The 26,346-nt window shown below is 32.6% G+C and overlaps 1 protein-coding gene across 1 annotated transcript in view; it reads left to right on the forward strand.

Moving 5' to 3' along the window:
• The first annotated feature begins 849 nt into the window (after positions 1-849).
• Positions 850-26,346, forward strand: part of LOC124359237 (prosaposin-like) — a 60,135-nt gene continuing 34,638 nt past the window's right edge. The window contains exons 1-5 of the mRNA XM_046811823.1: positions 850-1,101; positions 18,642-18,741; positions 21,869-22,016; positions 22,176-22,379; positions 25,272-25,394. Coding sequence (XP_046667779.1) covers positions 1,059-1,101; positions 18,642-18,741; positions 21,869-22,016; positions 22,176-22,379; positions 25,272-25,394 — 618 coding nt within the window. The 5' untranslated portion in view covers positions 850-1,058. The remainder of the gene's footprint in view (positions 1,102-18,641; positions 18,742-21,868; positions 22,017-22,175; positions 22,380-25,271; positions 25,395-26,346) is intronic.

Consider the following 26,346-nt stretch of genomic DNA (forward strand, 5'->3'; position numbering starts at 1 on the left):
ACTAATGTTAAACAAAACCAGTCCTTTCAAAATAGTTTGGTTACTGAAGGGGTAACCTTCGCTCAAGCCGTAGAGATGTACAGAATAATTACAGAAATAACAGTTTTCCTTCTAGGGAACAAGAATCTAACGGACACATAGATGAATCTGAAAATTTGTCCAACATAATTCAAAAATCTTTTGAACGGTTTGAAAATATTTGATCTAAACAAGCAGAACAGATTAGTACGTTACTTAATTTGCTGACTACTATTGTTTCTCGTCTAGAATGAATATTTTTCTCAAATCGCTTTATGGAAAGCCAACGGTTTCTACTATTAGGAGTTAGGAATTTTCAGTGCTCTGAATAAGATCCAACGCCTTGGAAATGTGGCTGTCCCTCATTTAGAATTTTTGGAACAAATCTCAACGCTATTAAGGGAAATCGCGTGTGTTCTATGTGATGAGGATCTGCCTTGTTAAGTGGTGACAAGTATTTTCATGGACACACACACACACACACACACACACACACACACACACACACACATATATATATATATATATATATATATATATATATATATATATAGAGCCAAATTATATGCACGACATGTCCCATAGTAAATTGTGAAAGGCGTTTTTTTCAATTAGTGTTATGTCATGAGAATCATGTCAGAGTTTTGGTTACAGAAAATGTGTTAATTACGGTTATGGTTTGGCCTGTGGTTGGCTTTTGGTTATAATTTACACAAAGGCAGACTGTCCCTGGGTTTTTTCCTCTGCTGTGGGCATAGAAGAAAACCTGTTGAACGTCAAAATATTTAACAGCTGCATGCAAAATATCAGCTTGCGTAATACGTCAGTTAGACTAGTTGGTTAAAAGCAAAGGGACTAGTCATTGGTAGATTGAGTCAGCTTCTTGTCTAATTAAATTATTGTGAGCAGGGAAGGTCAGGGAGAATTGCGTCTTATATCTATTTGTGTTATGCCAGTTTTGTGTTTAAAAAAGTTAATGCAATAACACAGTGTACATTGGGGTTTTGTTTAATATTTTAGTTGTTACCAAATTTTTAAATATGATTTGGAAACTAAACTTGTGGATCAGCACGTTAATTTTCTGTAAGTATTACTATATTGTGTAATAATGCAGACAAAGATCCATTCACAGTTTGATTTGGCCTGTTAGAGTATTTTGCTTGTAAATTTACTGTTTTGGTAGCTGTAAATCTGTAAATAGCCTTTTTCAATATGAAAGTGTATTGACTAATATAAGCTATAGCTGTCTTTTAAGATAGTCTAATAATTTGTAGCCTGCTCATGTCTAATTGACAGGAATTACCTTGCAATTGATCATTAACTGCTTTTAAAATATTTTTTCTACTTTTTTACATTTGGGGCAACAAGGCAGAACTAAACTCACTCATAAACATTCGAGCCTATTTTGATAAAACTGCATACACATTCAATACATAGGCTAGTCTACTGATAAGGGCCTATATTATAACCCTCATTCTTAGACTACACCTATTTTCACAGCTATATCGATTTTACAGGTAAAATGCTGCAATAAAACCTATGGATGGTGTATCTCTAATAAGTACAAACCGATTTTGATAAAACTTCATCCACATGGTCTACTATATTATATTACAAACCTCAATCTTAGTTTGCACCAATTTCCGGAGCTTCATCGATTTTACGTGCTAAGTACTGAAAAGTAAATGTATGGATGCTTGTATGTAAAAAAAAGCTAATTGTGATAAAATCATTTGTATACACAGTCAAGACCTGGTGCTCTATATTATATTACTACACATTCATTAGGCCAGGCCTATTTTCAGAGCCATATCAATGTTTTAACCCTTCGCACGCTGCTAATAAATCCATTTACTGTATTTCCTTATAATGCCAAGATGTCTATAAAATATATTCTTCTTTAAGTTCAAAGCTAATTTTTTATTATAAATATGCTAGGCTATAAGAGGTAAAAGCAAAAAAATTTTTAACCCTTTGAGTGCCGCAGCGTTTTGCTATATGGTATGCATAAAATACGGAGCGAAAATGCTTGATTCTGCAAGGGTCTGGTTAAAAATTCATAACAAATTTATTTATTTGTATAATGTCTTGGGTTTTTGTTTCTTTTTTAGATAAATATATTTTCTTTATACATATAATACATAGACCGTTAACGTTAATAATCAATGTATTATATGTTTAACGTTTTTATACAAATAAAAAAAAAACATTATCAAATCTTTATGAGCAAAAACATTTTGTTTTCTATTTTGACACAACTTAGTGTTATTGAAATATTTTATTTTTTCACTTTTAGTTATTCTATCTTACACTCCATTTAATTCTTTACAAAAAGACATTTACACTTTTTTTATACTTATAAATAAAGTTTGGAAAGTAAATATGAATATATAAACCACTACAAAACTATAAATGTTCTAACCTAACCTAACACTCTTATGTATTGTCTACACTGCTAATGCTTAAATCTAATGCCGGCAATACTAGGTCTTCATTGTCAGCAATGTTTTTACGACTCATTGTTTATAAATATCACTGAACAAACATAAAAACTACACAAACGTATTTAGTAAAGTACTAGCTGCTTACGATCGCCGTAACTCACGGTCAAGTCATTGTTCTACTTATATACAGACTAGAACAACGTACACAAACAGAATTATTTGAAGATACTAACTCTACAAACACATTTACACTTATAAACTTTCAACATCATTTGTTAAATAAACAGCAGCGCAAACAAAATGTGACGGCTCGTCCGCGTAGCGGTCGATTCTAAACTCGACTGACGTGCTCACTTTACAACTGCCGTAAAAATCAGAATCTAACCAGAATGCAACAAAACCTACATTGAAGCCTGGTAGGGAGTGAAAGTCGTCTATAAATACTTTCATTTCAACATGTATAAGGGTTTGGTCAAAGTCTACCATTCTGATAAAAGTCTAAGGGAAGGGTTACTGTAATGTTTTATATGGAAGAGCATATATCATAGAACAAAAATAACTACAAAAAAAGAACCTTACGATTATCATTTGTATTTTTGTAAATATTTCATTTTTCATAAAACTGCATTTTGTTTTAAAAATCTTAAAAATTACACTTTAAAATTTTCTCTAGGCACCAAATAAATAATTGGTAGTTTTATTTATTTTTTAAATTATTACTGACCTTTTCATGTAGAAAATGTTTTTAAATCTAAATTGAATGGTAAATGGTAAATAAGAATTTTCTCCCATCAGATAACAAGTTTCTTGTTTTGTGGCTGAACAATAAAAATTGCAATATTCCTTAAACTTAGGGACCCTGTAAATTCTAAGCCATAAGAGATATAAGGATAAAAATTGGCTTACGGTGGGTGTCATTGTGTGTTTGAACAGACATCTAAATGACCCAGCACGGACAGTTGCCTATATGGACAAAAAAGTCTTGTTTTAAGTTTAATAACAAATGCAGTCATTTTCATTTCAATATGAAAGGAAACAACTGAATTACCTACAGTGGCAAACCCACCTAAAACATGAACTTGCCATGTCAGATGTTTACTCAAGTCGAGAAGAGGAATCATTGCAAGAAATAACATGATCTGAACTAAGACTTCAGTGATTTAAAACCCAAAGCTTTTGTAGTTATTTATTTTGGTGTCGGAAACAGGACTTTATTGTTGTAATTAAAGGGAAAGTGTCTGATGATGGGAGCTAGAAGCCTTTTTATGAAACTGAGTAATGTGATCAAATTCTAGTGGCTGCCTACTCCGAGTATGGTTTTCTTAAAGGAGATAGACTGTATTATAAATTTAAAAAACGTGTTTGTTTCCTGAATTGTTGCAATTAAGTTTAACATAAAAATTTAATGTTTTTTAATTTTTAGGCTTAGAAATGTTCTTTCTTCCTCTATTAGATCATTTTGTTTGTGTTTTTGGTACATGGTCAAGCCTAACTTTAGAGACTCATCTTAAGGGGATTCAGCACCAAAAATGTTTTTTCTTTATTTCTTAGTTATTATTTTTTTGTTTTATTTCTTACTATTGTAAATGCCAAATAATGACAAAAATCTTTTTTGGGATTTTTGTTCTCTTATACATTACCTAAAAACCAGTTTTTTAGTAAAAATGGTAACTTAAAAATTGATATAACTACAGAAACACTCAACCAATTTTAATGATTTTGGTTTAAAAAAATAGGTAATAACGAGTACAAAATATTCATGTATTTTCATATCTTTATTAGATTGAGAAATATTTATAAATTAGGAAAATTTCTTTTCCAACAAATTATACTAACTATATTTACAATTTTTTTTACATATAGGAAAGGTTTTGTACATTCCACCCAATATGGTTCAAAATACATGAAATTGTGCCTAATGCTACTGTAGTGGTGCAGAAAAATTTCATCCATTTATCTCCAACCGTTCTCTTGTAATGCCCAGTTTTCTCCCTAAAAACAACGGAAAATTCAATTCATGGATAATCGCAGTCAAAGTATAATAACATGTTTACTTCATGATTCTGGCTTTTACAATAAACTTATGAAGCACAATGATACTGAACAGTGATTTAGTACCTATTAGGCACTTCCCTATATCACTGTTTGTATATTTTATGCATTTAAAATTTTTTAGTGTGTTTTTTAGACAAATTTTTACATAGCCTATTGCAACGACAAAATATAAATTTTACTTACTTTTAACCCTTCGACGCGTTTTTTTTTGTGTGCACCTATACCCCCTTACTGCGTGAGTTTTTCTGCAGTTTTCTTAAATTTTGCTACTCCGATATGTTTTAAGCTGTGCATGTAAATAAAAACACACATAGATCATTATATTTTTATTTTTAGACAAACATAACCTGAAAATGATAAAACAATACAGTTTTATGACATTTATATGTATTTACAACAAGAAAAATAGTATTTTTACCTCAAAAGTTGATTTTCGTGTGGTATGCCTTGAAACATTCCCCCACACAGAGACCTGCTTCGCAATCTGGGCACCAGAAAACTGTTTCCCTTCTTTGGCCATGTTTGGAACAAACTACACATCGTTTTTGTGGTTTTGCCTTCTTACCAGAAGGTGGTATTCGGTCAATAAAGTGCCGTTCTACTAGTCGAGCAGGTGATGGCTCAATTGATGGTCTACCATAGCTGGGTCTTTCTAAACCTCCTTGGAATTGTTCAATAATCTCTTTTATAAGGCCTAGCCTAAATGTAAGATGGTCTATTTTTGGATTTTTTGCCTTCCATATAATATAGCAGTTCAATATGGTTACATTTAGCAGTCGTTTGAAAACTTTGACATACCATTTTATGTTACGCTTTCTTTCCATAAGGTAATTTTCCAACATTTGATCCCTTACATCAACACCACCCATATTGCTGTTGTAATCTGTAACTACTGTAGGTTTCAGCATTTCAACATTTGACCTACTTCTACAAGTTTTCATTTCAATATTGTGGTATGTTGATATAAGGCTAACTATGCGCTTATCGCGCCATTTGAAGATGGAAACATCCCCACTGTGAACCACTAGTATTTCTCCTTTTGATAACGTTTTGTTTTTGAAGTCTTTGGGGACAGATTTCCTTCCTAATCTCAAAGTTCCTACACAATCAGTTTTTTTACTTTTCAGAAATTTAGCAAGTTCAGGATCATTATAAAAATTGTCCATCCAAAGTGTATAACCTTGGTTGAGAAGCTTTTCAACTAAGCATAAAACGATAGCTTCTGTTTTTTTCATCTCTGGAGTAACGAGGGAACAATCCAACACTGTATCACTGCCTGTATATACAATAAAATTCCATGTATAGCCAGTTGATGACTCGCAGAGCTCATAGGTTTTCACCCCAAACTTTGCAGCCTTCAGCGGAATGTACTGTCTAAATGACAGTCTGCCCTTCCATAACAACAACGATTCATCAATTGAAATATTTTGTGAAGGCTGGTAAGCTTCTTGAAATTTGTTTGTCAAGTGTGAGATTACAGGAAAGATTTTTCTGAGTTTTTTTTGTTCTTGCCTATGATCAACTGAGTTATCGCTAAAATGCAGAAATTTGGAAAGGAGTTCAAATCTGTCACATGACATTATGGTTGAGAAAAACCTTGATTCTAAAAATGGATTTTTAGAGAAATAGGATCTTATTGTAGGTTTTACTACAACACTCATTATCATGTACATAGCTAAGAGTACATATATTTCATCCCTTGAGCATGGACTCCACTTCCATAGTCGAGAAAACCGAGAAAAAATCATTCCTTTCTTAGCCATTTCTTGTTCAGCATACTTGTTTGTTTCATTCACAATTAGGTCTATTAGTGTTTGGTCAAAAAAGAATAAAAAAGTGTCTAGAATGCTGTTTGTTTCCATTTTAGGGCCACTGTCACATAAAAAACTTTCTCTCATACCATTATAAGTGTTCATAGTTTCCCAAATCATGTCTGAATTCGCCATTTGTCTAGGCCTAGGTCTACTGGCATTTCCATCTCCTCCCCCCAAATTTGCAAAATCCTCAACTTCTTCATTATCTAACCCTACAATATCCTGGAACTCATTATCAGAATTGGTTTGATCAAATTCCATTTGTGCAAAATCTAGCTCAGTCATAACTGAATCATCATCACTGTCACTGTCAAGTAGCCTATCGATTTCACTGTTTGTACTAACTCTACTGGGTCCTGCCATTGTATGAGGAATATGTATTATTTCAACACTAAATAAAATTGTATTTGGTAAAATAAATGAGAACTAGGCCTACCATAATGTTAGTATAATAACAAACATTCAAAGTTGCCATTTTAGGTTAGGCTTACTTGCAACTATCACAAAAAACGAAAAAATTACTGGAGAGAACTTGATTTACAGACCATAATATTTACACAGCACAACCACTAAAACGATATTAATATTATTAATACACTTTTAAACACTGACAATATCACAAAACAACATGTAAACATTAGCTCCCTACTTCGCATAAACAAAGAACCGGCTGGACTGGTTCGTCGTCAGTAGCGAGAACAGCTGATTCATTGCGTCATATTCTAGACTCTTTTTACGATGTCAGTTGTTTTTTGAGTAACATATGACTATTGATATCGATAGCTAAACTCATAAGCTTTAAATCAATATCACTTTCGATAGGCCAATATTCGAGTGACCATCAAATAAAACCGAAAATCGTCGATACATCGCTTCGCGTACCAGGCACGGCAAAACACGTTCTCAAACGCTCAGTGCGCACGTACTAGGTACGGCAAAACGCGTCGAAGGGTTAAAACTCTCCTGCTCCATATGATGTTCCTTCTCTTTCAAGTCTCCTTTCTTCTCTCATCACTGCTAGCCTGCTCTTCCTTTTGTAGTCTTGGTACTTTTCACATTTCCTTTTTTCTGCGATGCACAGTCTGACAGTGTCAAAACGTTTGGCGATTTTTAGCGCTGTTTGCACCTGGGCTGGTTCCAAGTCCACTAGTCTTTAGGGTGTCATTTACTGTTTTCAAATACCCAGTATTGTAGGTGCAAATTCCTTCGCTGATTCTAAGGAGCAGAGTACTTTTGAAAACAAACGTAGTTTTTGGGCATTTTGACCATAATACGCCGTGAAGGGCCTCATTTGCGTTTTGTGTTTTGCCATCGAAGCATCGAGACAGCAAAGTTGTCGAGCCAAGTCTGGTATATCGGCATAATTTTGGCTACTACATCTTCTCTAAGAGGAGTTTTGATTTCTTGAGCGTGTGGTGGTGGGGTTTCTTTTCTTGCAATTGCCTTTTGGTAAAAACACCAAGACGTATCGCCTTTTGGACATTGACTGCCGTGGTTTTTTGTCGGTTGACATGCAGTGACCTAGAGTTGCAAAAACTGCTTCTTTCATGTTTTCCACACTTGTTCTTGATAGCGTTACGATAATAAGCAGTAAGCTTTGTTATCGTTATGTCTTTTAGGCTTCCATGCGACTTCCCGCCCAATTTGCTGCCAGAGTTTTAGTAGGACTGAACGACTTTTCACAGTGCTGTGCCTAATCTTTTGGCCACATGATTTACGCAGTCGATTTCCACATTATTACTGTACGGTTTCACTGAGTTCAAGTGGACAAGTATTTTTGCGTCTCCGTCCGATATGAGGGTTTTGTACTTGAAGCCGTAATCAAGTGACCGAGACCATATTCTTTCGGCTGCGACGACCTCCATTGCAGGTGAAGAACCATCATAGTTTTTTTCACATTGCGGCTTGTGCTTTTTCATCCACTCTTCTAGAGCGATAGGCCTGTCCTGTAGTTTGTTACTCATTACACCACAGCTTCGACAATATTTTGACAGTACTTCAAAGTCAATAATAAGACCGGTGTTCATCTCGATGCAACATCCTACTCCATATTTGCTGGTAAACCCCCTTTTGTGCCAGCTGCCATCAAAGCTTACAGTGAGTTCGATTGATTTATCTGGGTCAGCGACATCATCCGTTAGCAAAGTATTTGCCTTGCGCACTTCACACCGAGTGAGTTCTAGATTTCGCTGAACATTACGGGTCACTGCGGATAACAAAGCTTTCTTGTGAGAGCTATAGGCCTTACTTTGCATGGGTTTCATGTTAATATACATTGAAAATGTCCCCAAAGCCCTCAGGCCTTTACCCATGGAAGAAAAAGCATGAACCATCCTTCGGTTTATGTCGAACGATCGGTGCTTTTGTTTCTCAGTTTCAGCCGTCTGTTGTATTCGGGTTGAAGTGTCAAATTGATCACTAAACTCGTACTCAGAACAAGTCACTGAGTATGAAATGGCCTACCCATTGATACATTTTTAGTTTCAATTGCCACTATGCGAACAGATTTGCATTGAGGGCAGGCTAACCTACCAAGAAACTGCTTTAGTTGTTTGGGGTCAACTAAGATGTAAGTTGTAGCATTATTATCTACTTCTACTACACTATTGTAACTACTAAAAAAAGCAAAGCAAGTTTTTTTAGTAACTGGTCCATCTTCATCAATAGTACCTTCATTTGTTTCTGTATTGGGAACAGGTTCACTCACACTACACCCTAGGCCTAGGCCTAAGTCTAAGGTATCACCAGAATTCCACCACTATTCCATCTCTCTGAAATGTTCTTTGCATTTCTTTGACTGAGAGAAAGCCTCTTCTTACTTTTTCTACCCATTTCACTAAGTAAAAGCAAATAAAAACTATTATTTTTACTTATAGAAGCACCGTTGAACAACAAAACGAAATAATTACAAAGCAGACAGCAGACTACTAATGTTTATATTTTTGACAGATGGAGAAAACTAAGAACATTGTTGCTATTGATCTGTCATAGACCTCTAAAACTAAATACAGAATGTTTTTAGAATTAATGTAGCACTATATAACGTACAAATGAAAAATACAAAGCCTACAGGCTTTATTGCAAACAAGACAGACGCGATGCGCTAGCCTCACACAATAATGTGAATTCAACGCTTGCAGCACTTGAGAAAAATACAGATTACACACCCAAATATGCATTTATTTGGCATTATTAGGGTGTTTTCTTATTTTAGAATTAAATTTTCTATAACATGAAAGAAATAATACTTCGTGAAAAAATTCGGTTTTTGGGTGCTGAATCCCCTTAAGTTGGGTTTAGGTTATGCTATTCTTTATAATTCACAAATATTATAAAATTTTATAATGAAATAAATTTATATTTTTTAACCTGAATGATATAAATAATTGAGTGGAAACCTATTACATCTTCTGATATTGGAATCAGTACCACACTGTTATACAGGGTTGGGCAAAAGTGTGGAATCGGCTGCATATCGCTGGAATGGTATTTTCTACAAATACCAAATTCAGCACACTGTAACAACTAAAAAATGTGCTTTTTAATAATCTTTGAGACTTTGTCCGGTTTTCCAAAATGGGGAATATGGAGGGTAACTCCAAAATTTTATTATTCTTTTTTCTAATAAGATACCTTTAATTCTTACAACTTATGAAGTTTTCTTACATATTTATCTTACAAATGACAGTAAATAGTAATTAATAGTATAATAATGTAGTTTAATTTTGTAATCAAACCATAAACTAAATGTTTTTAATACTGTCGGCTGGGGGACATAAAATTAAGGCTCTGATACTCCAAGAGCTGTTACTACAATAACTAAGAAACACTGGTGTGTTTAAAATAGTTTTTGTTTAAGTTATTTATTATTTTTTACTATATCATATTTGCTCTCAAGTTGAAAATGATCCTGTAAATTTGATATAGCTCCAAAAATAGACATGGCCTAAGAATGAGGGTAGTAATATAATATAGATGACTATGTCATGAATGTGTATGTAAAGTTTTATACTATATCATATTTGCTCTCAAGTTGAAAATGACCCTGTAAATTTGATATAGCTCCAAAAATAGACATGGCCTAAGAATGAGGGTAGTAATATAATATAGATGACTATGTCATGAATGTGTATGTAAAGTTTTATAAAAATTGGCTCATATGTTTTTGAGTTACGACCATTTATAGTTTTTATCACTATTTGGCTTGTACCATGGTTAGCTCTGAAATAGTTGCGGCATAAAATTGAGGGTTGAAATATATTATATTAAACTATGTATTGAATTTGTATGCAAAATATTATCAAAATCGGCTGTTACATTTTTGAGGTACGGGACCATCCATATCTTAGAGACAACATTTGGTTGGTAAAATTGATATAGCTCCTACAATAGATGCGGTCCAAGAACGGGGGTAGTAATATAATGTAGAGAACTGTGTTTTGAATCTATTCAAAGTTTTAGCAAAATCGGGATGTACGTTTTTAAAGTTTGATCATCCATGTTTTTTTTTTTTCAGAATTTGACTTGTAAAATCAATATAGCTCTAAAAATAGGTGTGGTCTAAGAATGAGTGTTGTAATATAATATAGTAGACTATATATTGAATATGTATGTTTTTTGGCTTCGGGACCATCCATTCGTTTCTTCTCTCATGTTGGCCTTAATATAGTTCCAAAAAATAGCTACTTGGAATGTTAATTATAAAAATATAAAGTATACTTTGTTTTGTTTACTAAATTCTTCAGTGAAATTCTATTTAAGTAGATGATAAAGATTTTGTTCTCATTTGTTTTCAAATTATAAAGTTAATGTAATTCTGTTTATAGGACTGGTTCAGGAACTAAGTTAGGTGTAGTTCATGAACCAGGTTAGGATTTGTGTTATAGGACTAGTTCTTTCTATGGATCCAATCTATGGGATCTACTTGCATCATCACAGGTTTTAAATCTCAGAATTTGATGGAATTTGGTATGAAGGTAGTCCTCATATAGATTAGGAAAATTACCAATTCCCCCCCCCCCAAAATATATCAAACGGTTTCAAAGTTACAGTTATGTAAAGTTTCTGAAAATCCACAAAAAACTGCAACCAATATATTTTGAAATCAGCATAATTTTTCTCCTAATTGAGTTAAAGAGATGGAAGTTGTGGCATTGTATTCAGTATTAAATGATCTTTCTTTTGTTGAACAACACAACATACTTTATCATAAAAAATTTTGGTATTTATTTACAATACCGTGACCATGAAAAATGGGCTTTTTTTGATGGGTTGGGCATTTATAGCCAAGTATTATTATCACAGGTGCATATAAACTGGGGGGAAAGTATATCATTGTATTATATTGATGCCTTTCGGGCATTATTGCATTAAGGATGGAAAATAACCGACAAAATTTTGTCGAACAACACTTGGAGGGTTAAGGATCAGGGGCATCACGTGATCTGGGATTCGACTTTTGCAAGCTCGAGTTAATTTTTTTTCTAAAAGAGCAAGCAGTGCGCAGCACTGCGCAGCGGGCAGGCATCGTTGACAGGATTAATGTCATCATTTCAGTAAAATTGCCGGAGGTACTGTCAAAAACAGAGTTTTCAGAGGATTTCAAAAAATCGTAACTGCTTTGATTTTCGTTGCCGACGAATTTTTTCTTCACTATTGTTTTCAGGAAAAATTGTAGTTTTCAGGAAAAAAAAATGAACATACCTTTCCATGGTCACGTTATTGTAAATTGATACCAAAGTTTTTGTTTTGAAAAACCAAATAAATGGTCCTTTTTCTCAAAAAGTATATTTTTAAAAATTAAAAAGAAATTGTTATACCTAGTTCTTTTGTGGTTCTCAAAATTTCAAAGTAAGAGGCTAATGGGTTCATTATTAAATAATAATTTAAGAAATGATGTTTACAAGTTTTTGTAGCAATGTCATACTATGTATCCTTACTTTACTTAATTTCACTAGGATGATGACACTGATTATTATCATAGTTATAATTTGAGTACTTAAAAGAGGTTTGCCCCTAAGACAGCAATTTAGTTATTTATTTAGCAGCATTGTTATTTACAACACAATGTTTTTAGTTGAAAATAGTTTTTTAAAATTTAATTTTACAATGCACTTTATTTAAAAATGTAAAGAGACACTCATATTTGAAAAATAAAAGGAGACACTAATAAATAATAATCAGAAGACTGATCTAGATGATTCTTTGAGTCAGTGCCAAAAATATTTATGATTATTTAGATGAATGTGCTGAAAAATGTAAAAATAGAAAAAAGCTGTATTAACTGATGCTATCATAAGCAAGATTTTGGTGTAGAGGCAGAGTGGCATTTTTCTGCTACTGCCCATGAAAAAGAGTTTTTCAGTCTAGGCACGTGTTGTCGTGTTGGCAATGTTCAGATAGTCAGCTGAATGAAAGCTTGGCATCACACAACAAGTTGTATATGTCTGTGGTGATAAAAGGGTTAATGGTTATTAACATGGTTAAAAGAACAAGGAAGTAGCCAATTATCAAGACCAACAGTTTTTATTATTACTCCTCATATATTTGTAATATAAGATGGTATAATATGCACAAAGTAACAACCACGGTTATTTTTGTATTCTGGACAACATACAAAATCATAAGAGATGAATAAAACAACAACAAATTATTTAGTTCTTTCAACACCTTATTGACCAAAGAAGTACAATTTACATTAAACATTCCTACAGTTTTGTAATTTTGTAGAAACAGATTGTTATAACCATGTAACTGTGTAATGTCTTCGCTGTCATGGTTTGCCCTTGAAAATATATCAGGCATATGTGTTGGTTGGCAATTGTCAATTGGTTTCTAAATTGGTTTTATATCCACTGTATTTTTAAACAACTCCATAAGCCATTTATTAGATAAATTTTAATCTTTAAGTTGATAAAAATATTATTTTCACAAATCATACATATTTATTTTAGCTTTTATGGCTGGTATTTCTATGCTGAATGCATAAAATAAAGTCACAACTACTGATTTCCACATAAAATAACTACATGATTCAGAACAATGACTTTTGTTAGGAAACCAGCAGTTGATAATAGACCATGTGGTGAGTAAACACTGATCTGGCATTAGTGAATCATTAATTGTCAGAGTCATAGTCTAAGGTTCTCTATACTAGATTTAACCACATGACCATGACACAAACAGTTGTCACAGACTATTCATTATAAACACAATTCCTGCCTTTATGTCAACAATAATATCCACAAAAATAAATTTGTATTACTTATCAACAATATTTTAATTTCCTTAATGAATAGTTTTAGTAAATAATTGTACAACACACCATTAAATAACTATAATTCAAAGATCTACGTTTTTTCTTTTTTCTCCAGCTAAGAAGAATTCAAAATTTTCAAAATATGGCACAGCTTTTTTTAACACTTATAGGCAATGTACTTGAAAAGTTCTTTCTTTTGTTCTAGTCCAAATATATAATTGTTTTATATTCTTATAATCTGAATATTGAACAAAAAATATTTAAGTAATAACAAGTCTATGATACAATAATGTGTAATAATAATAATTGTCTGAAGAAATATGAATACTTAGGTACAAAATATATGTTATAAAAAGATTTATTTTCACTTTTATTGGGGAGAGGTGTTTTTAAAGTAAATTCTGTAAAATATGTCCCTGAACTAACTAATTTAATTTGTTAATAACATGATAATTTTACATCGTCCTAAATAAATTTAAAACATTTTGGAAATTGGGAAGTAAATATCTAAGTTTAAAAAACTATGATATTCAAAATCTGATATCAAATAACAACTTATTACAGATACAAACAATAAATAAGCAGTTAATATTTATCCTAGAGCTTTGGTTAAGGTAAATATAAGTTTTATCCAGAGGGCCTTTGCTAAAATTATTCAATAACGATGTTAACTACAAGAAAAAAGGTGATATCGATATATTTCAGTCAATACATTGTTTAACTGAAATGAATTAGCATCCACCCTCTGTAACAATGGATGAAGGGAATGAAAAGTAGAATCTGCTACCTTGACTTAGCAATAACTACTTGTGAGATAGATAAATGAGAGCTAATTCTAAGTAGAAGTAACCAGTCTGGAACAAAAGTAGTCATGAAAAAATCAATAAAAAAACAAGTGCCTTTGTTGACGTTTTATGTTATGATGTGAGGCGTGGCATGCATTTAAAAAATCTACATGTAAAAAATATACGGCTTTTTCATAAAAAATTGTCTTTTTTGTCAAGTTGTCTGGCGATGGAATTCTTGATTCTGAAAGGCCACGCAAAATTAAATTAATTATTGGATTATGTGTTGTATTCACTAGTAGTATTAAATTAAAATAATATTTCCAATGCTCCAAGAATATTCACAAAAAATTGTGTTTATTATTTAATTCTTCAAAGAAAGAATATTTTAAAATCTCTAAATGCACACTGACAAAATTTAACTCTAAATTGAACCAAGACCAAATTTTCTTAAGCGCTTTAAGGGTTGTGCAGTTGGAAGGTTTATTGGCTAATTCTTGTCTATTTAAGTCTTTCAGCTTTTTTCTCATCTGTTAAATTGTAAGATATCCATCAAAAACAATTTATCTGATTTAAAAAGTCATGCAAGATTATCTGCACTGCTGCAGATCCAATCCCCAGGGAACCTTCAATCATTAAATAAGTGCTGTGTCTGTCCTTTTGCATCATAGCACGCACCTGCATGAGGTGACGCTGCTTACACTAAACTCTAGGATCTAGACTAGTGCCCCGAAAGTGCACTCTGCGACTGTGGTTATCCTTGGTATCTCGCAGTATTGGTACCAGTTTGAGCATGGCTAGTCTTGGCTGGTCTGTCCGGAATCATAACACACATATATATTTGTATACACTGGAGACCTCCAATCTAATGGTGTGGGGCGACCCATATCTAAGGGATGCATGGCGCTTGGATAGTGTGTCGTGAACAGAGCCCTTAAGAAATCGGTGTCTCCCAAGCAAATGCCTTACCTGGTCATGCGGACCAGGGGTCCTGTTATTTCCTCAGTATTTGTGGGACTTTTTGGAGTCTAAACACAACAAAACAAACTCCAGCTGATGACTCGGAGTGTGGTGACTGATCATGGGGATCAAGGTCCTTCAGGTCAATCTGCAGCACAGTAAAGCGGCTTCAGATGTGTTCTGTAGATGCTTTTTGCAAGAAGAATTTCATGTGGCACTGATACAGGAACCCTTGCTTTGTATGGGTAAGGTATCAGGGCTTCCCATGACAGGTGTTCAACTTGTTACTGCCCATGTCCATAATGTCAGAGCATGTATTGCTGTAAGCAACAAGGTGAACATCATTCCCATTCTGGAAATTTGCTTCAGGGATATTTCCACTGCCATACTAACTAGGACTAGCACTGGACAAAGCCTGATGGTTTCATCACCGTATTTTCCATATGATGACGTGGATTTTACACCCTGCAGAGAGATGGCTGTTTTTTATCAAATCCAAAGTTTTGATTTTCTCAAAAATTGCATTTAGAAAAGTCCCATACAAACTTTATATTTTTGGTAAGTGATTCTGAAAATTATGAATCACACTAACATCTTAACAAAAAACCTCAGTACTGGAATATTTGCAGTACGTCGGATGAAATGGATAGTTGGCATAGACATAGCAAAGGCAGCCTACTATGCGTTGGTTGAATCGCACATTAGGTATGGTCTGACAGCTTGGGGTGGGACATCTGAGGCAAATCTCACCAAAGTTCTTGTTCTGCAGAAAAAGACGATTAGGGCGCTTGCAGACCTTAACCCAAAAGACAGTTGCAGAGAGGCTTACAAGTCACTCAGAATTTTAACTGTTGTCGCTCTTTACATCCATGCAGTAATCATTTACACAGAAGAAGCAGACTTTCCAAGAGGCAGAGATTTTCACTCGTACAGAACCCGAAGAGTTACTGACTATCATATACCCAGTCATCATATGACTCAATACACCAAGAAACCCTCCTACATGTGACGTAAACTGTTCAACATGCTGCCTCCAACACTGAAAGACCTAGAAGGGACAGAACTCAAGACTCAACTAAAAAAATGGCTTATGGAGAGACCTGTCTACTCCATTGAAGAATACCTGGACCTGGTAAAGCACATATATACACATTGTAAAGCAAGAAACTGAAGCTATTTAGTAATGTGTGTTATTAATTAATTAATTTATTTTGTTGACGCCAATACAGATCTTGATGATATCTAAATAAAGATGATTGACTATTGACGACTATGTCACTAGATAGAAAATAAAATGGACTAAAAAATTGCTCTTGGCAACTTTTATTAAAAATTGCGGTTTTTGAGTTATTTAATTTTAATAAATTAATATGGCCGCCATTTTGAAATGGAATACAGAAACTAAATGATTATTTTTTTGCAAACATGTTATATGTATGGATGAGCAATATGTAAAATTTGAACTCAATTGGTCAAGCCGCTCTAGAGATATTAATTATTTAGTAAAACAAAAAAATGGCGGATATCTGGGAAAAGAAATATTTTAGGACATACGTTTATAGGACATTTTTTCTTTATTTTGGCCCATAAAATCACCTTCTGAAATATCTCTGTGCATTATGGATACATCCTGTACAGTCAACATAAAGGTTTTTTTATCATCATAGCATGCCAATGGATTTAAACAGTTCTTCTTCTAAGGGGCCACCTATTGCCATGCACTTAAAAACACAGTTAAAGAGTTAATACTATAATATGATTATTTATTTTTTGTGTGTAAGTTATTTTTAGAATGATATGAGTAAAATCGAATATTTTATGTTAGAAGAAACTTGTTAACTGTTTGAATCAGTGAATAGTAAATGACTGCATGTAAAAGTTGTACATTATGGAAGAAAATGTATGTCGAAGAATAATTCATTGACATTTAACTTGATGTTCAGTATTGGGTAGTGAATTAGATTTGTAAAACACTACCTAGTAGTTTAAAATTTTATAGATTAGGCTATTACAGTCAAACATGGATAATTCAAACATTTTTAACCCCTTAACACCTTGTTACTGGATTCACAGCAACAGCCCAGCACTGAGTATTTTCCTCATTTGTAGGAGTTTTTGACATAACACGTTATTTAAATAAATAATTTATAAATAAAAAGTTTAATAAATATAGTAAACAACCAATAATGTTTACAAACATCTCAAATAATGTCAATTTATCAAATAATGACAAGCTATTACCAATATCACACAACTATTTATGAATTAACATTGGAAAAAACCTCGTAAAATATCAACATAACCATTCCCGAACTCATGTACGATACAAAACACGTGACGTCCAAGTAGTTTGAGTAATGTCCTTAAGATCGCACCACCAACTGGACAGCTATCGTCGAGATATTTTAACGTAATAGAACACAAAGTAACACAATATAACGGTTGATACAACAAAAATAAAACAGCTGATAATATGGGGACGAGTATATTCGGGCTTGTTCATAACACTACAGTTGTTGCACTGCATATTTCGTGTGTGGCGATTGTTCGCAAAACTGCAGTTGCACAATATATCTCGGGAGTGGCGGTTAAAATTTAAACTTTTCTCCTGGTTTCTTTACATCCCCTGTAATATCAAAGATAGTATAATTCAAAATGGTGGTTTGAATATTTCTATTTGTCCCTTGAGCTTTGAATTTATTTACTCTAGTAACAATGAAAGTATGACTTAATTCAGTAAAACTATCAATACAATGATTTTTTATTTTAAATTTTAAACTTTGTTTTTATTATCAACTTTGAATCCATAAGCCTTCCATTTTAAGATTTTGAAAATCACCAAAATATATAATATTTATAGCATTTTTTAGTTTTGAAAAAAGCACTGTTTTATAAAATCAATTGTTTTAATTTGATTTTCCAAAAAAACTTATTACAACAAAGTATGTTGTGTTGTACATCAAAGGAAAGGGCGTTTAACACTGAGTAAAGTGACACCACTCTCATATGTTCAGTCTAATTTGGAGAAAAGCTATGGCAATTTACCAATTTGCCTATAGCATTTTCTTGTGGATTTTGAGAAACTTTACTTAGCTATGACTTTGAAACCATTTGAGATATTTGGAAAAAGAAATTGGTTATTTTTCTAATCTATATGAGGACAATCTTCATACCAAAATTTCATTCAATTCTGAAATAGTCAAGTACATTTTTAAATTTTAGTGTTGATTCATATGAAATGATCCCTTACAAAAATTTAAGAGGCCCTAAAATTAGAGATAATTTTTAATCACTTAAATTTCCACAGGTGGCATCACATCAGCGATTCCAGCTGATAAGTTTTCATCTTCATTATTAGGCGATAAGGAGTGTTTGGATGGGCCTACCTATTGGTGCCAAAATTTCACGTAAGTAAAACTTTTGTATTTATTCAAGTAAGAAACACTAAACCATTCAAATAATTATAATTTCCATCCAAAAATAACTGTCCAATATTAAATATACTGTCAATTTAGCAACTATAGCTATTTCACCAAGTGATTTTTATACAAATTTTATTATTAAAATTATGCTTAATTGCTTGTACTTACCTATGATGTCTAATATTTAATTTTTATAGAAAAACGCTCCCTTCTAACCTCTAAAAATCATAGTTTTAGTTTTATTAATATGCCCTTTCTAAGATATATCATGTTAAACAGTACTCTTCAAGGTTGTCAGTTATAAATTGAAGACTGTATGCAGAGTGGTTTACTATGACGCAGTACATTATCCCTGCAACTGGCAAATGCATATCAGGCATTTTAGTTGTATTCTCAATGACAATGCCCAATGTCTTTTAACATGATCTATGTAAGATTCTGAATTCTTAACAAATGACGAATAAAACACAGTGTTTTACTTTTTGTAAAATATAACAATGCAAATGTCTGAAACTTGACTATCCTTTCAAATTATCCCCATTGTCATTAAGAAACTTTAAACAAAGGAATGTTCTGTTTTTGTTAATATGTTTTTTAAATGTGCTTCAAAAGTGTGAGTATTGATATTAGTTGGAAGAGAATATTCAATTTACGTTTTTTTTTTATGATGATAAGTCTAACTGAACAATCTACAATGACTTGCTTTGTTTCTATGTTGTAACCATTGCACCATGAGTAATCGTCACCTTTGACAGATAATTTGGATCAGTTAAACTGTTGTTTTAAAACATGACATATTTCAACTCGATGCTCTTTTTAATTATCATTTAGAACCCAAGGAACACATGTGGCAGCAACTCTTTTCATTCTGAAGTCTTCATTTAAAATTTGTTTAACTGTGCTCAAAGATAATCCACTTATCTCTGACAGTTGATTAGTCATCTGTCAACAGTTTGTGAACACAAGCTCTAGAATTTTTTCAACATTTTCGATGATTTGGGAAGTAGATAGGACATCCAAAATGAGGGTTATCATTAATCGGCATGTTGCTATTTTTTCAGCAGCGTTGTTACTGAGTAGAAAATAAAATTTCACTGCTACATGTTGTTCACTTAAACTTGCTATCACAAAAACCGAAACAAGAACAAAACAGTGCAAGCAAAAAACAAAATGGCAATTTATTCTGGTTATTTTTGGGTTCCCTTCGTAGTTTGTTTGGGGATTTTTAAGGGAGTAATCACATAAAAAATTTTTTTATTTGCTTATTACAAGAGCTGTTTTTTTTAACCTCTGATCCTACGCCATGACTGCCAGACAAGTGGCAGGTAAGGTGTGTGTGTGTATTAGTAGTAGTCAATTGTGCATCTTTTCCACTACAATATTTGTTACTGTCGAGATCAAGTAGCCAGTTATGCTGAGCTACAGTCGCATAAACATGGCCGCCTCTATTGATTCTTCTGCCAAACATGAATTGGTGTTATTCGTTAACAGCAAGCTAAAGGGAATAATGCAAATTCATTGAAGAATGTGCCGTGTTTATGGAGAACAGATTGTTAGTGATGGTATTGTGCATGAAACTGACGTGCATGATGAAGGAGGTCAAGGACGCAAGTCTGTCGCTTATAGAAGGCCTTGTTGAACAATTTGACAAAGTGCTTAGAGAAGAAAACACTTGATACACAATAAGTGAGTCTTTGAAATTTCTAGAATTTTCAAGATCTCCTCATTACTCTATTGTTACAGAACATTTAGGCTACTGTAACATTTGTGCACCCAGGGTGTCAAAGATGCTCACGAAACTGGCTGAATGGCTTCAGCTTTGACATTCCTTGAACACATTCACGCTGAAGGAGATTTTTTTAAATCAGTTGTAATCGGAGATGAGACATTAAAACAAAACAACAATCTCTGTAGTGGATTCACACAAATTCGCTGAACAAACCCAAAAATAATTTGAGGCATGGATATTAGAGTAGACTTAAAATAAGTCTGCAGTAATTGTTGTACACAAAAGATAGGAGAGAGGTTACAGAGAGAGCAAGAGCTGTTTGGTATTCCAGACAGCACCATTCTTAAAACTCAAACTTTGTCATTGGTCCTATTTATCTTTCAGTCAATAATAATTAATTGAGTTTACTTAATACCAAATTTTAAGTCTTAGAATACGTTTTAAGACCCATTACATTTTTTCAATGCAACTTTTAGGAAAAAAGGATACATTTCACTTTGTTGCACAGTTTCCAATACTCGCATATTTGTGTAAAGCATGTTTATCAAAGAACTCTCTTCATAGAGATCGATTAATGTCTACTGTTTAATTTCCGTGAGAAGAAAGAAAAGAATTGGTGCAAGCTAGTGAAATATTTGAAGGAGTACCGAATATGAAGAGATCTATTATGAAACGCAGAAGACCAAATATTCCAGTTATTACTACCAGCCAACTATACCAAATCGTAAAGTAGTTAAATATTAACCCAATGCGGGTGAAAGGCACAGTGTATATCCTACTGCTCTGTGAATTGGAAGCCGAAAGGCAAACACATTGTGCGTTTGTTCTGTGTTTAGTAATAACCATTGTATTTCTTCTACTAGAATATGTTTGGGTACTCTCAGCTAGGTTCAGTGTTTTGTGTTCTCAATAATACAATAAGCATCTGGTAGAATGAGATGAGATTTTCTTTTACATTATTTTTGTTTGTAAATGGTGGTCGGTCATGTATTTTGTTCACTTCAGAGCTTCAAATAAATATGAGTAAAAATTTTAGTTTTCTATTAGTTTTAGTTTAGATTTATGTATCTAAGAAGTGTATAAATAATGCAATTAGTGCAATAAAGAACTGAGGCGAATAAACTGTGTACTTGCCGTGGACTGTCTCGCCATCAACCACTGCAGATGGTTCGGCTGCCAGATATCAAGTGCTGAGGATTTGTGCAGCCCGCAGTGAGTGGAATCTAATATTTATTATTAAGGAATTTGGCCAAAACTAGAGTTTAATACAATTTTATTTTTATGCTATAAAGAGCTATTCTAAAACTAACTAAATGATTATGTTTGTTTATCTGTTGCTTAGGATTTCCTTCTTTTATATAAATAATGAATTATATTTAACAGGACAGCTCGCCAGTGCAATGCCAACCAACACTGCATCCGCACTGTTTGGGAGCACCAGGTGTTGCCCCCTGACAATGGAGAGATCTGTGATACTTGTAAGAAAATGGTGGCCGAGGCAAGAGATGAACTAAAGTCCAATGAGACTCAGGTAACACATAGACTAGCCAGTTTTTTTCTTGACAATGTTAAATTTTAAAAGTAAGAAACTAATAACACTTTTGTAATAAAGTGATATTAGGTTGATATATATACATTTTAAAACAATTAGAGATTGTGTTCTAACGTTTATTTATTATTCTTGTCACAGGAGAACTTGAAGCTGGTTCTAGAAGGTTCTTGTTTGATCCTGATCCCCATCAAACCTCTTGCCCACGAGTGTGTCAAGCTTGTGGATCAAGCCATTCCTCAACTGATCGAGGCCCTCTCATCACAGATGGATCCTCAAGTTGTCTGCTCGGTTGCTGGACTCTGCAACAGCCGTCACATTGATCGCATGTTGGCAAATTATAAGGTACATTTCCCCCCACTTCATGTAACAAAATATGAGACTGTAAAAATTTTATATTACTTTTCACAGTAGGGTCAATACTGTGAGGTATGAGGTAATCATACGAACCTCATGGCTAACAGCATATTGACTAAACTAGTCATAAATAAAATCCATGAATAATTTTACACAACTAAACTCAATTCTTTCCAGAAAACAAAACAATATTATATTAATAACACCATTTTAAAATACCACGAAAGTAGACTTGTCAGTAAACCAAACCTAATCTTAACACACAGTACCTGTCATACGGTAAATGGATAAGGGAGACATCTGCATAATCTGAGGCCGGATGTAACTACAAGAGATGGCTAGAGCCATCATCTTGGGGTAAAAAGATTCCTTTGCTCAGTATGCTTATAGCTGTGGTAACAGATGGTTTGTATTTCTCCTACTTCCCTCTCTGTGTCTAGTTAAAATATGTGCTGCAATTGAAGTGTGCCACTAGTTGAAGTACTTAAGTAATTAGGTTTTAATTGGTAAAAAAAATATAAAATGATTGAAAGATATTGTGAAACACTGTTTACAAGCAGCCAATAGTACTCAACACCTCTTGGATGAATTTGAATGGGAGATGTTCAATTATCCTCTATATAGGCAGGATTTAGCACTAATAGACTAACCCGTCTTTCCAGCATTGAAAACCTTGCTTGCTTGCACAGGGCGTGTTTTTCATATTACTTCACACAAACAGCGTTGGGCTTACAGGTATTAAGTCCCGATTATTGTGTGGCAAGAATTCATGATGCGTTATGCTATTAAAATTAAAGAACAAAGTGAGCATATCCTTCATGTTCAACTGCATTTGTTGAGCCTTTTTTGGTCTTGCCGATTTAGAATGCCTCCACTGGAACAATTCAGCCTTAATTTCAACATAATATCCTTAAATTCATGTTTCGTCACCTGTTATAACGTGTTGGTATTTCTGCATCGTCGTTGATGTCATTTAGTGACTTCTGAGCATCTTCCTTCTGAGCTGTTTTTGTCCAAAATTCAACAATAAAAATATTTTTTCAAATTCAACAAAATATATTGCTGGGGGACATAGGAAATATAAATGTATTGGAATGTTAATTATGTTTTAAACGTATAAGATTTCTGTGCTAGTGCACATATGTACGCATAATATGTGTTAATACAGTTTGTTAATGAATAAATAAATTTTATTTTTAGAAGTAAATCAGTGTTAATCTATTTTAATACTTATAATCTTAAAACAATATAACTTTGTAATTACATCTCAGTTATTAAACTTGTTAAGGAAACCTCAAACAAGCCATGTAAGTCAAACAAAATTAAAATAACCTTCACTAATATAATTGAGTTTTAAACTATATTTTGTAGGTTTTTCAGTGTACTGCATTACCAGTTTATTAATTACTGTTGTCTAATACATGTTTCATTGCAATCAAAAGTCAAAAGGGCAACTGGTCAGCTAATGATAAGTTATCAGAGGTTATAAATACATCTAATAAATAATAACAGCAAACTCTTTGTCGTTTTGCCTACTATGGATAAGAAATTGCTTGTAAAATTATAAAGTTCTATCTATTATCTATTAAAACCACTAATCCAACAAAGTTAATTGTTCACATATATAATTAATCTTCCAGCATACTCTGTAACTACCTTGTTTTGTGGTAAAAATTTTAGAATTTTATATTTATTTATAATTTAAAAAATACAGATACCTGGTGTATAAAATGTCTGGAAAAACTTTGATAATTTTTAAGCCATAGCCGATAAATTATACAAACTTTTTACAATGCTATATGGATATCTTAACTACTTTTTTACATAACAACCATCACACACCTACACTGGATAGATGGCCAATGGGAATGTCTTGGAAATCTTAATTGCAAGCCAACCACTCATCATAAGCTGTATTTATTACAAAATGGCAGTTGTTGAAATAAGATTTATATTGAACCTTTAAATGTCTGCCCTTTTGTATAGAATAAATGATTTAGGAATCACTCTTCAAAAACAAAGCACTTTGAGTATTAAAAGTATTTAATTTGTATAAAAGTATTTAAACTTTCAATATTGGATTTAGATTATTAAATGGAATATTTGGGTGTTATTTATTATTAGTAATAAATATCTGTAATTATTTCATGTACTAGTTATTTGCCTAAATATTTTAAAATTATAGTATTTTTTATTTATAATACAAGAAATTCTTATAGATAATTTAAGTAAAAATTAAGTCTGGCTGCATCCACCAGTGATGGCAATAATTAAACCATTTATTAACAATATTACTTAATAACAATAGAGGAAATTTTCTTGGCAGCAAGAAATTTTGTTAGTATATTAATACATATTGAGAATAGTTTGAAAATAAACTATTTAATGATAAATTCAAATTATTACAGGTTAAAATGTTTACACAATTGAGATAAGTAATTATTGTAAAATATGTTTTCATACATAGATTTATATCTTGATGTTGATAACTGACCTTTATTTACAACACATGAACAGTTGTGATATCTTGTTTAAAATACTGCATGTCTTGTTTTGTGATATATATATATTTAAATCATAAATATATATATATATAATATATATATATATATATATTTAAATCATAAATATATATATATATATATATTTATGATTTAAATAAACATTGAATCACAAAAAGTTCTAGGTGGAGCAAGTACTTTTGTGAATCAATGTTTATTGAAATTAAATTAAGACTATTGGCATTTAAACAAATTTAATGAACAGTACAATTTTGTAATCGATTGTGCTGTGATATTCATAGGTATATTACTGTGCTGTGTAATAATTGTCTAATTTAACAAAAAAAAGCTTATTTTTAAGTTGGTTCTTATGATGAAGTTGCAGACAAATGCTGCCAAGAGCTTGAAGCTGAATTGTGACAACTGTGAAATGGTTGCTGGAATGGCCGAGAAGAACTTTCGAAGTGCTAGCAGGGATCAAGTGCTCAATGCCATGCTGGAGGTATCTGTAGTCATATATAGTTTTTTTCATATTGTGTTCCAAAAATTTATTCAAAATCAAGTAGTTCAATATTTTTAAGTCTTGTTTAAAAATTCATCTGTTATTTGGGTACAAACTTGTTTATGGAGCCACCTTGAAGCATGTCTGCTTGAAGTTATTTTAGATAATGATGTGTTTATTTGTAATAAAAGTGGCAAAAGTTTTCTTTAATATCCCAGCAGCCAGTTAACGATCATTTTGAGATCATGTCGAGGTATATTTGACTAAAGATTACATAGCTTTCTTCGACGAAAAAAATCAAACTCCTGAATATAATACTATAAAACTGCAGTAATTTTGTCCGTGTGCGTGTTCTTGCTTGTTAGCATTATAACACCATTCATGTTCTCTGTGTAAAAGTATTTAATATATATGATTCTAATTGTAACACATCATTAAGGGATCACAGAATTAAGGGAAGATATGAGAGAGTTACAAATTACAGTAAAGGATTTAAAACACAAGACAAACACATTAAAGATATTAAATGACAAACACTCTACACTACAGCTGAAAAGAAACAAACAACGAATAGGAAGAGTGGTTCCGGAGGAGGAAAGGAAATTACGCTTGGAAAGGATGAAGAAATATTGGGTGGATAAAAGAAGAAAGACTAGAAAATATAAAGTGACTAAAGTGGTCCAATGTAGGCCATAAAACTATAAATAAATAAATTGTAACACATCATTCAAATCTAGTCTCATCTGAAAAGCTTGCATGCATTTCCAAAAATTCATGCACAAAATCTTTTTCACTCTAATTTTGGTTTTTTATGTCATCATCCAGTCATCGTAAAAAGAACTACTTTTGATTCATTTAATTTTTGAATTCTTATACATTGTTAAGGGTAGGGGGAATAAGTTAGGTTTGTTACTAAACAATCTTGTATTTTCTAGTTTTGCACCCTAGTTTA

This window comes from Homalodisca vitripennis, chromosome 4 (genome assembly GCF_021130785.1).
Source record: "Homalodisca vitripennis isolate AUS2020 chromosome 4, UT_GWSS_2.1, whole genome shotgun sequence".
Classification (NCBI taxonomy): domain Eukaryota; kingdom Metazoa; phylum Arthropoda; class Insecta; order Hemiptera; family Cicadellidae; genus Homalodisca; species Homalodisca vitripennis.